Raw genomic sequence first — 22385 nt, forward strand, 5'->3', positions numbered from 1 at the left:
CAGCAGCTATTCAGACCATTTAAACATCCGAAATACCTGCAGCAGGGCTATTCGGGGGTACCCATAGAGAACCCCCATGTCAGAGCCTCTTTTGGGGGGTGTCAGCCTGATTTCCCCCAAAAATAACAGCACTTTTCGCTCATTTCATTTTCGACAGGTCCCGTTTTCGCGGATTTGGAATACGGGGACGAGCGCGATACTTTACCGCTCAGAAAACCTGTGATGATGGTGAAAAGTCCGGCAACTGACTTTTCACTCCTAATTGAATATGCCCCTATATCTTCTCTCACTGCTGGCATAGCCTCTGTGGTGACTGGCCACACCTCTTAAGCATGGGCCCTAACCACTGCATTCCCTCACCCATGAGCCTGTGTCACTGAGAAGTGCCTGAGACCTGTGTGTCACTGTGATGCCCTCTGCATCCTCCATTTACATTACTGGCAGAGTGACTGCATACATCAGTGTTGGCTAACCTTGACACTCCAGCTGTTATGGAACTACATAACCCAGCATGCACTGCTACAGTTTTGCTATTAGGGCATGCTAAAACTGTGGCAGGGCATGCTGGGATATATAGTTCCACAACAGCTGGAGTGTCAAGGTTAGCCAACACTGGCATACATGGTGCCAGGTTGAGAGAGGGCATGTCATGTGACCATAAAGGGGCGTGAGCAGCTCTGTGAGCGAGCGGTGGGTGTGATATTTGATGGAGGCGTGGCTAACAGAAGAATAAGCGGCCGGTAGGTGTGGCCGGCGAGAGGGCGTGGCTAGGAATAGCGCTGCAATTGAGCGGCGGGGCGTGGCCAGGATCGAGTGGTGGGCGTGGTAAGTGTGGGCGGTACCCGGGATTGTCGGGATCCGGGCGGCTGTGGGAGAGAGAGTCGGTGTTGGGGAGCGATGCACGGAGTCGGGACAGCTGGAGGACGGTGAGAAAGGCTCAGCTGCTGGCCATGGACTGTATGCATCTATGTAAGTATGTAAATATGTGGGTGTGTCTGCATCTATGTATGTGAGTGGGGAGGGTACTGGAATGGGTGCATATAAAATGTATGTTTATGTGGTGCAACCGTGCAAATATGCATTGGAGGATTGCTTACATGCCTATACTGGAAGCACAATTGCACCACTGTGTGTGTATACGTATGTGTGTGTATATATGTATATATATATATATATATATATATATATATATATATATATATATATATATATATTTTAGCTGCCAGTCTATGACTGTGCATTGCACCTGGGGGTCTGCGTTCTGTGGGCCTGATTCAGAGATGGAGGCAATGGCGATTATGTACGCAGATCGAGTGATTGTTTGCCATCGTGCATGCGTATAAGCCGTGTTGCGATCACGTTGCGATTACGGACGCACAGAGGAATTTATCGCTAAGAGAGTGACGGTTTGTCAGTGATTAGGGGTGAAACATGAGGGCCCTCTGCGTGTCAGGAGAGCTGCCGAGTCTGCGGCTGGTCAGACCTGTCGCAAGGACAATATGGCCTGCATGATGTGCGCCAATGTTACCGATATGGTAGACAACGTCGTACGCACAGGAGAAGGCAGCGGTGGGCGTCCTCATGCTCGGGTAAGCTTTGTAACCTTTAGCATATTTTCTCAGCTGCGTTGCGTACGAAATTGCAGCTGCGATCGCGTTAGCGTCCGTCTCTGCATCAGGCCCTGTGTGCATGGGGACAGTATGGGCTGGGGCTCATTACCTGTGGAAGGTCAGCAGTCTCACCTATGGACATGTCACATTGTATATACAGATGGGATATAGAATGTGCGCTGTGCAGTAAAGGCTGCACTTACCCTGACCCGTGTGCTGATTCTGGTGTACAATGTACCATGCATCTGGTAAGGGGTCACACCGGGCCCTCCCCCGCCGGCAATAGTCGCCCTGTGTGTACAGCATTTGCTAATGGACCTATATGTGATTTGCATTCCCCTTCATAGTGTAAAACACAGCAGAGCGCATTCAGAGACGTATCGCATAGTGGCTGGCGTAGGACGGGCATCCTACAGCCGCCAGTGGCTACAGGATAAAGCATGGCCCCTGTCTGTGTAAAAGAACTAAACTCTAAAGTGGAGGTAATATATGTGCACATCGCCTGCACGCAGCAGAGTGCGCAATTCTGTATCCCTCAGCACGCAGTCTATACATGAAGGTTACTGGGTCTTCGAGAACTAAGTGGGCCTGATTAGGACTGAAATGTATCTCGCGGATGCCTACAAACTGCACATGTGCCATAGAAAGCAATCACTGACTGCGCATTGCGCCAGACCCAGCATTCACACGTGGACCGAGGCTGCGAGTGCGGACAGATTTGTTTAGTCCGTTGACAGTCCAAATGGACATTTTTGGGTGATAACTGGATGGTGACCATGCAATGGCACGGAACTGACCCTTGTCGCGGGGGCATGACGGCCCCCTTCTGCGTTTGTACGCAGCCTGCGCACGGAGATGGATCAGCGGAATGCGCAAGCCTCAGAATGAGGCCTCATAAAGAGACAGATTGTATATAGGGGCTGTGTAGGAGACAGACCCCACTCAGTCTGGATATAGATCGAAGGTCTCCGGCTGTCCTCTAGGTCAGTGGGGCTTAGGACACGATTCAGACCCGGATGCTAAGCCGCGGATGCACGCTATGGGCGATTGTCGCCCGTCTGTGCATGCATCGCAATGTGCGAACCAGTCATTGCGAGCAGAAATCGTGCTCTCTTAACACAAAGACTGAGCGCTACTTTAAGTGACAGCGCCGTTTGTTGGTGGTAACAGGATGTTACTTGTGAACGGGGGAATGGTGCTGCGAACGCAGGCGCGTCTGGGCGTCAAAACGGAGTTTTATGGGTGTGCATAATTAGCGTGAAGGCGCCATTGTAGACGTCACTTGGTTATATTTCAGCCTGCAGTGATCGCAGTGCTTGCAGTGGGGTAGGGTCTACCTCAAGCGCTGCGTGCAGCTCCGATGGTTCTCGATTGTTCTGATTAATCATACACTACCTGGAGATGACGAGCGCTATGTAAGAAAAGTGGGCGTCTTTATACCGGCGTGCGTTCGCTCTGATGTCGCTCTCTAAGACATAGAGGGCGTCCTTACACCAGACAGTGCGATGGCAGAATTTGCATAGCCCGGCCCCTTTTGGCAGCCAGAGAGCGCAGCTTAGCGCCTGTCTGAATCGACCCCTTAGCTCTTAATGTTTGGGGCCCCATATGCAAGTATTCTAGGTTCCCAATAGTATGTAGGGTATAACGGACAATGAGGACGCTCCCTGTAAATGACCCTGACCGGCAGGCTGCAGACTTCAATATATGTCCCAGTAACACTGTTACTATTGGAATATCCCTTGTTCCTATTCCTTGGAATATCTGCTGTGCAATTCCACATTCATGTCATAGACTGCAATGCCCTCCTTTTAGTAGAGGGGTAGTTTAGGGCCCTCTACATAACTCTTATTGAATTCCCCTTCAAATTCTGTTCCCTACTGTCCGTACATGACAGATCACGTGGCGGCGGCCGCGCAGAAATCGCCGTATTGTTCTGTACATCACACCGGGCTGTTCTCCTGCCAAATCTCCTGTGTTGGGGCTGTTCTCCTGCCAAATCTCCTGTGTTCTGTGATGTGCGGATTATTTACCTCCCTCTCCAAATATTTGACAATCAAAATCTCCATGTCACTGGGGAGGGGGATTAATCCCATTAAGCGCCACGTCGATGTGCCACTAGTTAGTTGCAATGAATTGAGATTATTATGTAACTGGGGGAACTGTCTGCTTCTCTTGTGGCGCAGATAGAAAGATATTTGGAGAATTTCCAGCTTTGCAGAATGCAGGGTACGGTTACACTGAGATTTTAAACTTGGGAAAAAGTTCTGGACTTTGGAAATGTGTCTCTCGTTATATTATATTATGGGGCTCCTGCCTTACAGTACTGCTTCTTATTCCCCCTTTTCTCATCATATAGGGACATTCACAGAATGCTAGATAGTAGCCGCCTCAGGGTCCCCAATTTATTACACTGCCCAACACCAGGATCTCCAGAAAGGGTCACAGTGCTATAGCTGTCTGTGTTTACTGTGTGATGGGGAGGGGGGTCTAATCCCTTCCCAATAGAAGCATCTCCCCCCCCCCCCTGCATTAATTAGCTCAGTGTCTGGTTGCCATGGGGTCCTTGGCTGGGGGCTGCAGGATACTCCTCCTTGGGCCCCCATTATGAGTCACTGTGCATGCTGGCAGTGCAGTTTACATATGTGACGTAACAAAGCTCTGCCTCCAGATTAGTTGGGATCTGAGCCTTTGCAGTGTGCCCTGAGATATTTGGTAATGTTACCCCTAACCCCTGACCTTACACCGGTGTCAGGTGAGGAGACACACCCAGCATTCCGGTCTTTCCGGCTTGGCACATATCCCTACGCTAAGCTGTCATCCGCCCGCGTATGTGAGACGTGAACCATGTCACTCCCTGGTTTGCTGATTGCACGCGTTGCTGCCTGAAGCCAGGGCTTGCAGGCTGAGGTGTTTTCGGAACAGCCTGACGTCACCTTGTGGCATTTAGCTGTATAGGGACATTTAGTTGTCTTTTTTCACAGGAAACTCTGCATTTACAGTGTTCCAGGCAGTGTCGGGCGTGGGGGAGATTCCTGAGTAGTATCAGTGGTTCGGAAGAAACATTGTCCCAACTGTAAAGCGCGGTGGAATCTGCTGGCGCTTTACAAATAAATAGCAATAATTATAAACATTGTATACGTTATTACTATTAGTTTTTTTTTTCCTCCCTCTATTAGTGGGAATGTGATTTAATGTTATCCTAGAGCAGTGGTCAGGGAACAGGGGTAAATTACCCCACATGGGGTAAAAATGAAATTCCTGGGGGTAATGGACGGACAGCCGGGCATGCATATGCATCATTCTATAATATAATATAATATAGAATGATTCCTATGCATGCCCGGCTGTGCCGCAGGGAGGCTCTAATCTGGATGCCCGCTGAGATGTTATTACCAGCGGGCGCCTGGGTCCTTCCCTGCAGCGCAGCGTTAGCCGGAGGCTGGAGTTCTCTTCTGAACTCCAGCTTCTGGCTCTCTCCATGCGCACTATGGGGGAGATGTCATTACGTCTCTGCCATATCTCCGAGGAGCAGCCGGGCGGACAGGACGGCGGCGGATGCAGGAGCGGGGATTAAGGTAAGTGGGTTTTTTTGTACAAGCGGCATTATATGGGGGCAGTACTACAGGGGCAAAATATGGGGCAGTACTACAGGGGCACTATATGGGGGCACTACTACAGGGGCTTTATATGGGGGCATAACAATGGGGGCACTACTACAGGGGCTTTATATGGGGGCACTACTACAGGGGCATAACTATGGGGGCACTACTATAGTGGCTTTATATGGGGGCACTACTACAGGGGCTTTATATGGGGGCAGTACTATAGGGGCAAAATATGGGGCACTACTACAGGGGCACTATATGGGGGCACTACTACAGGGGCTTTATATGGGGGCAATACTACAGGGGCATAACTATGGGGGCACTACTATAGGAGCTTTATATGGGGGCACTACTACAGGGGCTTTATATGGGGGCACTACTACAGGGGCATAACTATGGGGGCACTACTACAGGGGCTTTATATGGTGGCACTACTACAGGGGCATAACTATGGGGGCCCTACTACAGGGGCATTATATGGGGGCCCTACTACAGGGGCATTATATGGGGGCCCTACTACAGGGGCATTATATGGGGGCCCTACTACAGGGGCATAACTATGGGGGCCCTACTACAGGGGCATAACTATGGGGGCCCTACTACAGGGGCATAACTATGGGGGCACCACTACAGAGGCATTATATGGGGGCACCACTACAGGGGCATTATATGGGGGCACCACTACAGGGGCATTATAGAACGTCGGCGCATCTAAATATATTTTGGGGTAAAAAAGTTCCCTGACCCCTGTCCTAGAGAAGCTCTGTGTCATCTTGTCACCTGTCACTGTTTATTTGAGGTCCACTCTCTGGAGTAAATTCTTGGTGTGTTTTAAGCCTGAAATGTAAAATGGATTAAAAGCAGAACACACTTAGTAAATCTCCTCTGCCCGTGTCCGTGACCTGTCCTCTGGCGAGTTTTAATTTTCTAATCTGTACATGGTGATCTACAGCAGCGAACATCCGCTGGTGAAACGCGCCAGTCTAGGGTGCAGGGAGCGCTTTTGTTGGTGGGAGATGTTTTCATCCCCTTCCTCCGTGTGTTCCTTATTAATTCGCAACCCAGTAGGTAAATTTTTCCGCGCAGCATTAGAAAATGCGTAAAAAAAAGACGAGACCCAACAAAACTAGGACAGCGTTCCCGCATACGGGCCCCACGACCGCGCTCGCTGCAGTAGCCCTAATAGGCCGGTAAATGGTTTCACGTGTCCATCAATTATTACAGGGCCTAGGAGAGGTGTCCCAAACATTGCACTACACATTACAGGCATCTACTGTATTATGGTCTACAGTAATGGCATGCTGGCACCTGTAGTCCCACAGCAGCTTGGCAGTCGTCCGTCACCTTATCTTGACCTTGTGACTGGACTGACTGGTCTTTATAGCTGTCGTCTAGTTAGACTTGGGCTTATTAAGGATAAAATAAGGGCAGGTTTTGCAGGGACCTGTGATTTCTCCAGCACCTACGGTGATTTGTTTTCACTGCAGGAGCCCAAACGCTGCAGTACAATTATAATGCTTAGCAACCCAGTCTCCGGTGGTCTCTGCCTGTTGTTTGGGGGGCAGTGTATTCATCTGCAGAACAAGCTCATTTACATCCGAATCACAGAGGACAATTCTCCTGGATGCAGAATGTTACAGAGAATAATCTGTATATAATTACAGGGCGCGCTCGGTAACCAAGTATAGGTTCTGTATGGTCAGTTTCATGGTGTATAAATGAATAACCTCCCTACACACTGTACTGTAATCTCCGTTGTAATGGGAATAGCGCAAGATTCCTCATAAATTCACCTTTAACGGATTTGTAACCGTCGACGCCTTTTATTCTTAATGTGTTGGTTTGTTAGAAGCCCCTGCAGTCTATATGGAAATACTCTGTTATTGTACGTAAACCGACATCTTGACAACCAAATACATTGCCTTAAACTCCCACAGACCCAATACAAGCAGAGTACAGGCATCACAGTAGATCTATATGCAATAATTGATGGGGAATAAACCCTTTTTTTATAGCCTCGATGTCTGCAATTTAATACATTAATTTCACTAAATATATTGCTTTATCTTTGTCTTATATCTGTGCTTTTCAGAGTAGTCTTTATAATCCTGAAGATACAGCTCTGCCATGTGTACTACATGCACAGCTGGAGCGACAGAGCAGTTTGTGTCATATCCAAGGGAAGCAGAGTCTAAAATGTAGGTGCTAAATGGAGCAAAACTGCATTTGTGAGGTAAAAATTGTGTATTAAAATGGTTCAAAGGTGTAAATCGTATTTATTTAACATTTTAGCTTAACCCTAAATAGTAATGTAAACCAATAACTCTTTGCACACTGGACACACTGTAGCTTGAAGACGCTCACAGTGGATACAGCTATATTGATGGCTGGACACTGTGCCTCAAGCCTCCATGATGTCACTAGTTCCTGAAGATTGGTTCAGCTCTTAAAATGCCCGGCAACAGCAGGCGGACATTTATTAACGCTTTTGCGTTAGTTATCGGGGGCGAGACATTTTGCACAGGGCAGGTGACCCGTTTATAACTGAGTTCCTCATTTGCACCATTTTGCAAATCTTGTTCCTGAAAGGAGCAGTTGCCTGGAGTTGACTTTGCTGCGCCGCATATGTAAGAATAGCGCACAATCTCAGAGTCCCGGAATAGGCACCAGTACCTGCCTGGCCTGAGGCAGACGCAGGGAAAAGTGTAAAATGCCATGTAGAAAAAGGGGCTTATTTTCTGAGGAAAGAGGGTTTTTCATCGGTTTCACTAAATGTCTCCCAATGTGCGCAGACTGCAAAGTCGCAGTATACCGCTGGCAATGTACATATTATTTAGCTGTTCCCCTCCACCCACCGACACAGGAAATGCTGTAACATTCTATGTTTTCCTGTTTAACATATAGCCGGAGGGATGTTGTGTGCCCCAGTGGGGGAAGACGATGTTACGGGGGACACTATTACATTGGTGAATGTGCAGAGTCTGCTGCTCGAGCACCTTGGCATTCAGAGGCTGGCACCAGTGTCATGAGTAATAGGTGTGCAGCCTTACCCAGGACACAGGGCTGGCGCTCACTATTGATGGGACAGTGCCAGGTGACTAAAAGCAAATACAGCTCCTTCAACTTCAGACGTTTCTAATCGGCAATATCTGCGCTGCCCATTCTGAGAATGAAGCTAATCTGAAGACCGGGCAGTTAAACATTAGCCCCGCTGCATCCTACACTGTACTCTCGGGTATATGCTGGGCGTAGCTTGTAGCGCTGCCTGTGTTACGTGTCCCTGCGATTGTTTGAGGATCTCGCTGTCCTGGTATTGGTTTCAAACACTAAAGGGACTTAGGGGTCTATTTACTAAGCCTTGGTTGGAGATAAAGGGCTTCATTCAGAGGCGGCCGTACGGTCTACGACCGCACGGCCGCCTCGATGTTTGTCCAGTGCGCATGCGCACGAGGGAGCCGACTCCTTCGTGCGCATGCATGAGACCCGCTACGACCGGCACTGTCTCTTTCCAAAGGGGGCGAGCTGTCGATGTTGATTGACAGCTCGCCTCGTTTGGAAGGCCGTTTGGGGGAGGCCCCACTGACATCACTAGTGATGTCAGTGGAGAGCTTCCGGCTCTGACAGAGCCAGAAGCTCTCCGGGCTTACGACAAGTGAGACCCTACCCTAGGGTCTCGTTGTAAGCCCCGATGATCGCGATGGTCTATGACCATCGCGACCATCACCCTAGCGGTCGTTAGAGCTGTGGGTGTAAACCCACAGCCTAACGACCGAAACAGAGGCCGGCGGTCAGGACGCAAGCGGCCGCCCAGTTTCTGAGCGACCACTTGCATCCTCCGACCGCCTCTGAATGAGGGTCAAAGTATCAGCCAATCAGCTCTTAACTGCCATGTCACAGGCTGTGTTTGAAAAATTAGTTAGGAGCTGGTTGGTTGGTACCTTATCTCCTTTCAATTTATCTCCATCCAAGGCTTAGTACATAGACCCCTTAAGTTGCAGCCTGTCGTGCCTGACAGTACGGTTCTCATAATGATCCGCTGAATACGCTCTGTTCATTGTTCTATTTCTGCTCCCGTTTGTTTCAGGTACCCCAGGGCTCGCTGCCAGGTGACACGGTCCCATCTGAACTGCCATGAATCCTCCTGACGTTCTGCCCCCCATGGGTGTCTGCATACCCGTCCTGCTCGCTGCCCTGCTATGGGCAACGCCCTGTGCGGCTCAGAAATGTGACCTCCAGATTATGGCGAATATGGTGATAGATATCTCTGCGGCAGTAGCGAGAGGAGCGCGTTTTACCGACCCCATTAACGTTGCCAGGTCCGAGGAGTGCGTTTCCGCCTGCTGCACGCAGCTGATCAGGGCAGGTAATAAACGTGGCCGCCATAGGTTGTATTACGAGTCAGGTTTACATGGATTTCCTGTTTCTATAACACCATGGGGTTGTTTACTAAAGCTCCTGAAACAGAGGTGGGGGGTGTTACCCATAGCAACGAATCAGATTCTGTGTATCATTTTCTAGGACGCAATAGAGATTGGTTGCTATGGGCAACATCGCCACTTTTCACTTTTAGAAGGTGTAGTAAATCTACTCCCTAGTCTCCAGCAAGCTCCTGCCTGGGAGCGATGGGTTATAAGGTTGCAGAACAGCTGCTGCCAGGTTTTGCTGCAGTTGCACAAAATATTAGGCCGGAAGTGACCGCTTAGCGCAAGCGGCCCAGGACTGCTCCCTAGCGCAATATGTCAGCGTGGTACATGGCTGATTGTGGGTGTCGGACAGTTTGGGCCCTCTGCAGTGTGATGAGCCTAGAAATGTAACCACATATGTACTTAGTAATCGTTATCAGCGCAGTGGTCGCCATCCTTAATTGAGGTGTGAGCTACTTTAGTAAAATTATAACCGAACAATTTAAGGTAATTTAATGGGAAAAAAAAAAAAAAAAAGTAGTTTTGTAAATAAAATTTAAGCACAGACACATTTCACTGTTAATTACCGGCTCCGAGGAGGTACGTGCCGTAGAGGAGCGATAGATATAGGCAGGGCTGCTGTGCGATTTTCAGGTAGCGCTGGAGTAACTCTCTGCCGTAGCGTAGACGCCGTGGGTGGAACCACAGGGAAGCACGTCAGGTGATTGTTGTAGAGTCTGCGGCCATTCGCCTGACGTGCTTCCCTGTGGCTCCACCCATGGCGTTGTCACCACGGGGGAGCACGCGCCAGAGGTCACTTCCTCCTAGTTTACTCGGCAGTGCCGCAGCTACCAAAATTAAGAGCGGGAGATACCGGTAGCCTGTGAGCTACAGGTTGGAGACCGCTGTATTAGAGAATATGACCTCTATATATGGAAATGACGGGCTCGCTGCTCCTTATGTAGTCTGCCAGTATTTATGGGAAATCAGATTCCTGAATATGTGAACAGCATAATAAGAATAATATAAAGTGCTCATGTAAAGAGTTGGATGTTCCCACCACAATATAATATAATTTAGTTTATGTAGAGTAAGATGAAGATTTCTGCGCTGATGAGGCGTAAAACACAGAGACTGTGGGCCTTATTCGGAGTCGCTCGCCATTTTTCGCTCTGTGCACGCTCACGGAGCTGATCCACATGGACATAAGTATCTCGGCGGACCTGCAGGGGCTATTCACAATAGCGCAGAAGTCACCCGTCTAGCCACTTGCAGCCAACCAGTTGTAACTGTGCGACAACAGGACGTGCAGACGGAATTGCGGCCTATTCAGAGCTGAGTGTGCGCACAGGTCACGTGATTCCAAATGAACCTCTTGCCCCCAGAATAGGACGCAAGTCCTAATCCATTTCCGAGCGACTGTGAATTAGACCCTACATTGTCTGACCAGGTCTGATATGTATCTGAGAGTTTGGCTAGTGGTAGTTCCAATATGACAACGCAGCGTAGTGATGATCGCGCTGGAAGATTGTGGGGGTCAAACGCACTTTGTATAAGGCTACTTACACCCGGCTCGTACATTATTTCCAGGTGATCGCCCCTGCAATCTCGCCGTTTATGACGCCCGCAAAAACCATAGCCAGCAGAACTGTTACCTCTTCCACTGCCCCAGGCTGGATTCCTGCCCTATGGCTGCCAGGCCGGGGGTCCTGAGTTACAGCCTCTGGACAGGTCAGTACATTTACAGTCTACTTAATGCTTGTGTAAGATCTCGGTGAATAAAGTATCTGTGCTCAACGCAACTTGTAAAAGAAGGCGGAGCTTCAGGAATAGCTGGATCAGCGGTAACGTACACCAGGTGCTACCAGATCAGAATCGCTGAGGTTGAGGACAACATCTGTCAGCCCGGAAGATGCCTTCAAATAAACCTGTGGAATATTAGCTGTCCCCCCACCCCTTTCATTTTATGCCCCTTAATATCTTTTTCCTGGAAGCCCCTGAGCCCCTTCTTGCCTGCGTTCCGAGTAAAAAGGAAGATGTAAAACTATTTAGGGAGAGAGTGTGTTCATTTTTTTTTATAAATTTATTTTATTCAACAGAGCAATAATATATAACATAAATACAGCAAAAAAATTATGGTAAATAATAAATAGAACAAAGGCCCATTAAGGGCAATAATATACAAATAGTACAGAATAAACACATACAAATTTTTTCTTCACAAAGCAGAACCAAAATAAGACATTTATTAATTAAAGTAGCCTAGTCACGGATGGGACACCCCTCAAAAAAACAAACAAAAAAAAACAAAAAACTATCCAATAAAAATAAACCAGGAAATAGAGATCCAAATAGAAACCGGTTCCATCTTAACCTGTGAGAGTGTGTTAATTAACCCATTCATTGGTAGAAACCTAAATCACTACCAGTCCCTATGCTACTTGGGAGATCTGTACACTTTATATTGTGATTGTTTATTACAGAGGGCTTGATTCAGACCCGGACGCTATTTGCGGACGCTCGTTCTTAAAAAGGGGCCGGATATTTAAATTGAGCGCTCGCTCTTTGCGGTCTGTTGGCGCCTCTATGTCTGAGCGAGCGTCCGAAAAATGCGCTCGCTATTTTCTAAAGACGCCCCTTTGCATCATACATCATCTCCGCTATTTATCAGATTAATTGGGAACATCGAAAGGCGTCTGAACTGCTCGCAGTGCTTGTGGTAGGATTTACTTCCCTCAATCACTGCGAGTAGTTCAGGCTAAAAGACAACCAAGTGACGTGGTCGATGACGCTGCTTTGTTAATTATGCACTGCCATAAAATGGCGTTTTGACCGTTTGGCACGCCTGCGTTCGGATCTCCACTCCCCCGTTTTCAAGCATCTTCCCCTGTTACCACCCACAAACGCCTCATTCTGTCAATCAAATTAGCAGCCCCTCGCTGTATTACGAGCGCACGATTTCCGACCGCAATGACTGGTTGGTGCATGCGCATTACGACCCATACGCATGCGCAGTTGTGCGAACATCGTTCGGAGCGAACGAGCGGCCGCTTACAAGCGAATCTGAATCATGCCCAGAAAGCCTTGGATTTATCATGGCTCCAAAATGTCCATCCATGGAAGTCTGCGAACCTCCTTATTTAAAAAATGGAAATCCGTTCTTAAGGTTACATTAGCGTAAGAGTTACCCGGATATCCTATATATAATTCCATGGATAATAAGGCCACGCCTACTCTCCCATGGCCGGTAAAGCCACGCAATTAACCATTAGGCCTGTTACGGCGACTTGGATCTGTGCTTTAATCATTATTTTCCACTCAAACAGGCGGAATGTAAAAAAAAAAAAAAAAAAAAAAAAGTTTAATATTTTAAAACTTGATTTGCGCAAAAGGAAACAAATAATTTAAAAAACACTTTTGTACTCAGTTAATTGTCTTTGATTATTGTGTTATTGCAAATGTCTCTCATTTATTACTGCTCTTTTGTTACCCACAAGCCAAAAGGAAAGAGAATGACTTTTGTGTATCGTTTCCCATGGCTGCCTTTGTATTCCTGTGCGCGGCGTATAATAATATATTGTAGTGTCATAATATCAATTCCTACCGCAGGAAAATCTACTAAATATAAATGTAATGGAGCAGACCGTCAATATCTCTTATAGTAATGGATTCCTCAGTACCTAGAATATAAAATATATGATATAAGCCAGGGGAAATGTATGTGATGGGACCGTGCTATGGGAGATTTACATGCGGCAGTCTCCTGTACCCAGATTTAGGGGGTCATTCTGAGTCGGTCGCAAGCGCTGAGCGCTCACAACCGACTCGATGTTGCCCCACTGGGCATGCGCGAGACCCAGCTAGCGACGGACGATCCGTCGCTAGGGGTCTCGCAGCAGATGGGGCGAGCTGTCGATGGTGAGTGACAGCTTGCCCCGTTTGTGAGGGGGGCAGGGGGCATGCCTGCCCAAACGGAGGCGTTCCCGTTTGGGGGCGGCCCCACTGACGACATTGCTGATGTCAGTGGGGAGCTTCCTGCTCGATCAGAGCAGGAAGCTCCCTGGGCCTTACGAGTGCCCAGACCCAACCTTAGGGTCTGGTCGTAAGCCCAGATTGTCGCGATGGTCTTGACCATCGCGACCATTACCCATGTCGGTCGCTAGAGCTGTGGGTGTTAACCCACAGCTTAGCAATCGACACGGAGGTGGTCGTTCAGGATGCAAGCGGCCGTTCTGATTCAGTGCGACCGCTTGCAACTAACGACCGCCTCTGAATGAGGGCCATTGTCCCTCTGGTGATCTGGATTTTTATGCCAGATATTGTTACCATGATAGTCCAGACTGCTGTATCCGGGGGTTAGGAGCACAGACGTCTGCTGGATACAAAGGTGCAGGAATATAAATCTATATCCATATGGCTAAAATGGGGAGATAAGGCACCAACCAATCAGCTCCTGCCATGTTCCAGCTGATTGGTTGGTGCCTTCTCCACTTTAGCTCTCTCCAAGGCTCGGTGCATCTCCCCCTATATGCTGGAAAGGACGTTTCCCTGTACACACAAGCTGTGATGCTATTTCATTAACCTTGAACTGTACAGCAAGCCACGCTCTGTTTAATTCCAACACATTAACAAATACAAAGTGCAGGATGTACGTGTTTGGCTGTTGTGATTGCCAAATAGCGGTTATGAAATACATTTTAGACGGCATTTCTGTGATCTATAGTCAGGTGCATAAATATTGGGACATTGACAGAATTTTCATATTTTGGCCTCTATTCACCACCACAATGGCTTTGAAATGAAACAAACAAGATGTGCTTTACCTGCAGACTTTCAGATTTAATTTCAGGGTAATTACATCCAAATCAGGTGAACGGTGTAGGAATTACAACTGTTTCTATATGTGCCTCCCACTTTTTAAGGGGCCAAAAGTAATGGGACAAACTAAACAATCCTAAATCTAACTTTCACTTTTTAATACTTTGTTGCAAATCCTTTGCAGGCAATTACAGCCTGAAGTCTGGAACGCATAGACATCACCAGACGCTGGGTTTCATCCCTGGTGATGCTCTGCCAGGCCTCTACTGCAAATGTCTTCAGTTACTGCTTGTTCTTGGGGCATTTTCCCTTTTTTGTCTTCATCAAGTGAAATGCATGCTCAATCGGATTCAGGTCAGGGGATTGACTTGGCCATTGCATAACATTCCACTTTTTAGCCTTAAAAAACTCTTTGGTTGCTTTTGCAGTATGCTTCGGGTCATTGTCCATCTGCACTGTGAAGCGCCTTCCAATGAGTTCTGAAGCATTTGACTGAATATGAGCATATAATATTGCCCGAAACACTTCAGAATTCATTCTGCTGCTTTTGTCAGCAGTCACATCATCAATAAATACAAGGGAACCAGTTCCATTGGCAGCCATACATGTCCACGCCATGACACTACCACCACCATGCTTCACTGATGAGGTGGTATGTTTTGGATCATGAGCAGTTCCTTTCCTTCTCCATACTCTTCTCTTCCCATCACTCTGGTACAAGTTGATCTTTGTCTCATCTGTCCATAGGATGTTGTTCCAGAACTGTAATGGCTTTTTTAGATGTTGTTTGGCAAACTCTAATCTGGTCTTCCTGTTTTTGTGGCTCACCAATGATTTACATCTTGTGGTGAACCCTCTATATTCACTCTTGTGAAGTCCTCTCTTGATTGTTGACTTTGACACATATACACCTACCTCCTGGAGAGTGTTCTTGATTTGGCCAACTGTTGTGAAGGGGTTTTTCTTCACCAGGGAAATAATTCTTCTGTCATCCATCACAGTTGTTTTCCGTGGTCTTCCGGGTCTTTTGGTGTTGCTGAGCTCTCCGGTGCGTTCTATCTTTTTAAGAATGTTCCAAACAGTTGATTTGGCCACACCTAATGTTTTTGCTATCTCTCTGATGGGTTTGTTTTGATATTTCAGCCTAATGATGGCTTGCTTCACTGATAGTGACAGCTCTTTGGATCTCATATTGAGAGTCGACAGCAACTGATTCCAAATGCAAATGTCACACCTAGAATCAACTCCAGACCTTTTACCTGCTTAATTGATAATGAAATAACGAGGGAATAGCCAACACCTGTCCATGAAATAGCTTTTGAGTTGATAGTCCCATTACTTTTGGCCCCTTAAAAAGTGGGAGTCACATATAGAAACCGTTGTAATTCCTACACCGTTCACCTGATTTGGATGTAATTACCCTCAAATTAAATCTGAAAGTCTGCAGGTAAAGCACATCTTGTTTGTTTCATTTCAAAGCCATTGTGGTGGTGAATAGAGGCCAAAATACGAAAATTCTGTCAATGTCCCAATATTTATGCACCTGACTGTATTTCTAAATGGTTCCAACCAACTTTGGTTGTAACACTTCACCAGTGGTATTTGCTGTTCTTTCCAACGAATACTACTTCACTGTGCATTTAAAAAACTGTACGTGGTTCCTTATATACCTCTTTTCCACCAAAAACCCTGGTCAGACCCATTTACACTGCACCTTTGATCTGGGTTACTCCCAGGTCAGCCCTGTTCACACTGAACTCAGGTCTCCCCTGCTAAACCTGTGAGGTCATAAAAAGTGGGAGGTGACTGCTCCACAACCACCAATCCGCTCATTTTAGGCATGACCCAGGTCAGATAACCCGGGTTGCACCGTTTACACTGCACCATTACCTGGGTCCATCCTGGGTCCAACCCTGGTAGCTACCTGGGTTGGATTGCAGGGTCACTTGACCCAGGTTATTTTTCAGGGGCCCTTTTACACTGAGCTGCGACCCGGGTAGACCCAGCAAAAACCCAGGTTTTTGCTCTGGTGTAAAAGGGGTATTACTTTCTTAGGTAATTATAGACCCAGTACGCCCAGGTTTCACGCCAGTAACTTTACCGCTCAGTCATCTGCATACATTTTAGGCTCTCCTATTGGCTAGTGCTGGGTGTTAATCTTATACGCTGAGTAGACGGCCTTTTTTTTTAATTAGCGATTCCTGCCTGCTCTGTATACGATTATATGCTCATTGCTGCGGTTTGCCAATAGAAGGGAGGACACGTCTTGTCCAGCCCTTTGACAGGAGTCTTTATCCCTTTTATAAAGCTTTTGGCGAAACACTTGTCAATCAGACTAGGAATGTGTAATAATAACGATACACGAGCACTCAGCAATTAGGGGCTCAATATGAAACGCAAAGTTCACTTTTACCTAATCCAGGGTACAATCCAGTGTACAATTCGGCTGATCCATATTCCAGATATTAGCACAGTAGACAGTCCTGCTTATTAACAGGAAAATACCAATAATAGATGTATTCGTTAATGAGCGACGAGCAGCATTGATTGACGGGGCTCAGTATCCTTTCCATCCAGGAGAAATGTATCTGAGCGATCCTTCAGTTATATCATAATTTATATTCTAGGTGCCGAGGACTCTATGGGCGGTATTCAATTATTTAAGCGCGCCCGATCTCCCGTCTAAAGTGACGGGAGATCGCGGGGCGCTATTCAATTGTCGCGCCCAAAGTGGTCGGGTTTAGCCGAGTAAAGCAGCTACCCCCGACCAAAGTTCTGGGTGCGACCGCAAATATTAACGGCTGGGGCTGCGAGCTGAAATGGTGCGCCGGCAGCTGATCGCGCTCGACAGGAGGAATAATTGAATAGCTCCTGTGGGCGCGTACAGAGGCGCAACAATTGAATACCGCCCTATTACTATAAGAGCAAATTAAGGACAAATCACCTCCTGTCTTTATTCTATTTATATTTTTATTGGTATTTATTAAAAAACAAAACAAAAAAAACCCCCCATTACAATACTATAGTGTATTACTACAGTGTCCCGTCCCAGGTTAAAAAGAGAAGTAATGTAAACCATTGGCAAATACCCTGCTGCTGGAGATGCATAGAGGAGACTGACCCAAGCAATAAAACGGGTTTCCCAGAGATCTCCATTCAGCAGAGTCTAAGAGGGGTATTCAATATGAAACATTAACCTCGTTGGTGATGTTTTCGCCGCACATCGGAGCTTTTGCCGGCGAAAAAGTATCGCGCTCGCTCCCGATATATACACGTATTCAATATGAACTGGTCGAAAACGGCACCTGGCGAATGTGAAATCAGCAAAAACTTCGCTGATTTTTGGGAAAATCACCCTAACACCCCCAAAAAGATGCTCTGACATGGGGGATCACTCTGGATACCCCCGATTTGCCCTGCTGAAGGTTTTTGGGGTCTTTAAACGGGCTCGATAGCTGCTATTTTGGGGATTTAGGAAGGTGGTGAAGAATAGTATTTAGAAGTTTTTTTTTGCACAAAATAAGTCGTCCCAGCAAATTTGGGGTACTTGAAAATGGGGGTGAGCATATTTAAAAGTTGTTAAAGTGAAGTTTAAAAAAACGTGAAAAATCCACCTGCCGCAAACACCTGCAATTAAAAAAACACCTGGGGCATACTTGGGGACCCCCCTAGATGGTAGTTCGCTAGTTTTGAACTTTGTACCCCCCCATTTTTTTTTTTTCACCCCCAAAATGAAAGTGCTTTTTTTGGGGTCTTCTGAGGTATTTTTTTTTAATTTTTGACACAGTTTACCTTTGGGGGGCTGTCTGAAGGTTGCAGGGTGGTTTCCGTAATGTTGCACCCCAAAACTGCAATTCTGCACTTTTTTTCGCCACCCATTCCTTGGTGATACTTTTTCGCAGGGTCGAACGCAATATACTTTTTCGCATCGGCGAAAAGTCTCCAAATTGAATACGGTGTAAAAGTAAAAGCGGCGAAAATGACGTCATCCGAGCGAAAACCTCGCAGAAACTGAGTTTTCGCTCCATATTGAATACCCCTATAAGGCTTTTGTCAGTGCAGTGAGAGACCACCACTGCCCCAGCACATCCATATGATACATCTGCCTACGATAGAAGAGTCGCCGAAGACTTTGGGTAGTGGACTTTCCTGGCGTAAAGCCAGTTTGATCGGGATGTACAATAGTATCGATCCTGGAATTAAGGCGGATAGCCAACATGTTTGCCAAAATCTTTATATCTGTCGTAAGTAGGGAAATTGGTAAAGGGTGTTCGTATTACTTCAATATAGATGGGGGGAAGGGAACCAGCATCCAGGAGAGCTCTATAAGTCACAAAGAGACGAGGGATAAGGAAATGTTTAATTTTTGATGCACCTACACAGGAACCTAAAGCCGGGTACACACTAAGCGATATGTCGTCCCATCCGGCGGATCGGAGTGACCTATCTGGCACATCGGCCAGTGTGTACGCGCTATGTCGCTGACTATGCGTGCGTCATCGGCGACATCGCCCGTCAGACCTGCATGCAGGGGTCCCTTCGCTAACGTGGTTGGTACACACTAGACCTCATCTAGTGCAGGTCTGGCCAACCTGTGGCTCTCCAGCTGTTTGTGAAACTGCAAGTCCCAGCATGCCTTGCCAGAGTTTTAGCATTCCCTAATAGCAAAACTGTGGCAAGGCATGCTGGGACTTGTAGTTTCACAACAGCTGGAGAGCCACAGGTTGGCCGGGCCTGATCTAGTGTATACCGGCCTTTAGAATGTGGAAAGGAGAAGATGGCAATATCTAGTTATTCCTTTGTAAAGAGGAGGGGGGGATGGTATATAAGGAAGATTAATACCTATTCTATTTATATTTAGTAGACTTTCCTGCTGTAGAAATGGATGATACAACACTACAATATATTATACACCGCTCGCGGGAATACAAAGCTGTCCATTTTGAAACGCATACATTGTCATTTTCTTGCTATTTATTGGCGGTGTATATGAAACTTGCTGTACTGAATACATTTGCAACACTGATTATCAAAGACACTTATTTATGGTTCTTATCTCTTATTTTATTTTCAATTCTATCACAGGAAATAGCGACTCGGAGCCAACCGAGGGGAACCTACGCCAGGCGCTGAAGTCCAATCATCGGAACAAAACGCTGAGCTCCGCGAGTAAGAAATCGAGCTCTGCTTCGCATCCGCCAGGATCCGCCGGCGGCGACTTGGATGCTGCTCCAAGTCCACACGACCTTAGCGGAAAGAAATTGAGCTCTGCGCACTCACGGGGAGCGGCGGGTGAGGTCAAACACCATGCCAAAGTGGAAGTGCCCGACACCCCTGAGAGAATTGCCTCACAGCTGCTGCACCTGGCTGAGGATATAGACAAACACTTGGAGAAGATTGAATCCAAATCACAAGCCGGCAAAGTCTCCGACCATTCCCACCAGGCTCTATACCTATCCCCTACTGCCGCTGAGCCCGCCATAGAGAAGGCTATAATCTCCGGGCATGAAGAGCCTATGAGGCTCCCGCCTGACGCTGAGAGGACAGAAGACCCAGTTAAGGAGGAAGAAGCAATGACCGCCGAGATTCATTATCCTGCACAAGCCCCCAAGACACTGGGTGTGGTGCCTGACGGAACCTCGCACAGGCCTGTGACTGTTGCCCCAAAGCCTGCACCCCGCACCAAAGCCAATCTCATTGCCAGTTTTCAGGACACTAGAGGAGCCAATAAAGTGCCAAGCTCTGATGTTAAGAGCAAGGTTCTTTCTGTCAGCCACGGCACCAATTTTTCTAATGCTGCAGTTAGAACCACTACGGAATATGTGAATGTTGGGCATCCAAAGACCCAAAAAGAGACTCCTACTCCCAATATTGTACATGCAAACACCCACAGAATGACCCCCGTCCCCGATATTGTCCGTCCAAAGATACTCATTCCTGATGATGTCCATCCAAAGACCCAACCAGAGATTCCCATCCCTCGTATTGTCCATCCAAAGACCCAACCAGAGATTCCCACCCCTGATAATGTCCATCCAAAGACCCAACCAGAGATTCCCACCCCTCGTATTGTCCATCCAAAGACCCAACCAGAGATTCCCACCCCTGATAATGTCCATTCAAAAACCCAACCAGAGATTCCCACCCCTCGTATTGTCCATCCAAAGACCCAACCAGAGATTCCCACCCCTGATAATGTCCATCCAAAGACCCAACCAGAGATTCCCACCCCTCGTATTGTCCATCCAAAGGCCCAACCAGAGATTCCCACACTTGGTATTGTTCATCCAAAGGCCCAACCAGAGATTCCCACCCCTGGTATTATCCATCCAAAGGCCCAACCAGAGATTCCCACCCCTGGTATTGTCTTTCAAACCAGAACACCCCTGTTGGTGACTCGTCCTGTTACCGTAAGGACTCCTCCCCCCAAAGCCACACAAGGCCACCCATCTACTAATGGCAAAAATGAGACACCTGAGAAAATCCTCCCTGAACCCAATTCCTCAGCACAGCAGGACTTCTCCCCACCTGCTGTGTATCTGGAGGCACCCAGAAAACCTGACAGCATGGGAGCTCTGCCTAGTGGCAAGTCCTCATCCGATGACCGAAGCGGTTTGGTGGCTGCTCTGATTTTCGGAGTGTTCTTTCTCATTATTGTGATCGGCCTGGTCAGCCGGAAGGTGTCCGAAGCCCGCCACCGGCATCGGTACACCAAACTGGATTATCTCATCAATGGCATGTATGTGGACACCTGAGGAGTAGATGCTGGTACAGTGTGTAGGAGAGCATGTGGTCATCTGATCCCCATGATGATGGGTCTCTAGGAGAATTTCCAAATTCCTCTCCTTGGCTGGACAGTAAAGGTTTCCCCGATCTCACACCAGCAACATCCATAGCACCCACACGTAAACCTTAACGAGGTGGACCCTAAATCGCCAGGGGGACTGGAGCCTATTCGACACTGGATTTGCATTTTTTGTTGCGATAGTTTGGAGATATGGGGGCAAGGAGGATCTGGCATTGGTAAAATGATTTTGTGACAATCGCCAATAAATGTGCGGTAATGTGTTCATACGTTGGTTGGACAGAAGATACCCGCAATATGAATTATGTGACTGATCACAGCGGCAGATCTATCTCTGTTACAGACTATGCAGAGTTCTGTCCTTTTCACAGAATGTACGACCTATTTAATGACTGGACATATTTTATTATTCCTCTAGTATAATACAGGACGGTCAACGAGCAACCTGCGATCCACCGACACGGACAATCACACACGAACTCCTGATTGTAAAATGAGACTATAACTACTCAGTACAGAGGACTTAAGGGGTTAAGTTAATTATGAAATCCCCCTTTACAAACAGCCTGAGGATAATAATTTGTTTTTCTGCATGATTCTGTCTGTCTATGAAGCAGTTGAATTAGTGAGAGCAGAACACAAAAAAAATAATTGAACCAAACAAAAGTATTTGTGATTTATTAAAGATCATACTTTATTTAAATGACTGTATGGAAAGGATGGAGCGCGTGTTCCAATTTAACTTCTTCCGTCCCTCTCCAAAAGTTGGTGTATGGAGCCGCCTTTCTGTTTATGACCTTAGAACGCTGCTGAATCCGTCTCCTCTGTCTCATTTACATAAAGTGCCACTGACACTAGGGAGGTGCTGATGGTAAAGGAGGGTACGGGCGCCGTTCTGGAGTGAGTGGATGGCGCTGATTGGATGGCGGTCTCAGTGACGGGTCTTTAAAGGAAGAGTCAACACTAGAAATGTGTTGTGAAATCTGCTGCGAAAATGTTCTGTTGGCTAAACCTCAGTATATGATAATGAAGCATCATTTCACTATAAAGAGGTTATATCTGGTGCTGGCGGAGGCTTTGTGGAACACTGGGCCTGTTTCAGAGGTAGACGCCTCTTAATGATTTTGTGCAAGGGCCCAATGTT

The 22385-nt window shown here is 47.3% G+C and overlaps 1 protein-coding gene across 2 annotated transcripts; it reads left to right on the plus strand.

The window, feature by feature from the left end:
• Positions 1 to 821: 821 nt before the first annotated feature.
• On the plus strand, positions 822 to 22094 carry MANSC1 (MANSC domain containing 1). Of its 2 annotated transcripts, none has more exons than XM_088470594.1 (4): positions 822 to 969; positions 9300 to 9578; positions 11209 to 11349; positions 19522 to 22094. In XM_088470594.1, the coding sequence occupies exons 2-4, from the start codon at positions 9347 to 9349 to the stop codon at positions 21189 to 21191; spliced, it is 2043 nt and encodes a 680-aa protein (XP_088326720.1). In that variant the 5' UTR covers positions 822 to 969; positions 9300 to 9346; the 3' UTR covers positions 21192 to 22094. The 2 variants fall into 2 exon arrangements, with proteins under 2 accessions (XP_088326720.1, XP_088326722.1); XM_088470596.1 differs by lacking the exon at positions 822 to 969 and adding an exon at positions 7357 to 7413.
• The last annotated feature ends 291 nt before the right edge of the window (positions 22095 to 22385 follow it).

Source organism: Taudactylus pleione, unplaced genomic scaffold (genome assembly GCF_031769625.1).
Source record: "Taudactylus pleione unplaced genomic scaffold, aTauple2 ptg000101l, whole genome shotgun sequence".
Classification (NCBI taxonomy): Eukaryota; Metazoa; Chordata; class Amphibia; order Anura; family Myobatrachidae; genus Taudactylus; species Taudactylus pleione.

Excerpts from the sequence above, each read along its gene's own strand:
- MANSC1 (XM_088470594.1), top strand. The coding sequence starts at position 9,347 with ATGAATCCTCCTGACGTTCTGCCCCCCATGGGTGTCTGCATACCCGTC. Across the intron at positions 9,579-11,208 it reads CACGCAGCTGATCAGGGCAG|GTGATCGCCCCTGCAATCTC; the intron begins GTAATAAACGTG and ends CATTATTTCCAG. Across the intron at positions 11,350-19,521 it reads GAGTTACAGCCTCTGGACAG|GAAATAGCGACTCGGAGCCA; the intron begins GTCAGTACATTT and ends ATTCTATCACAG.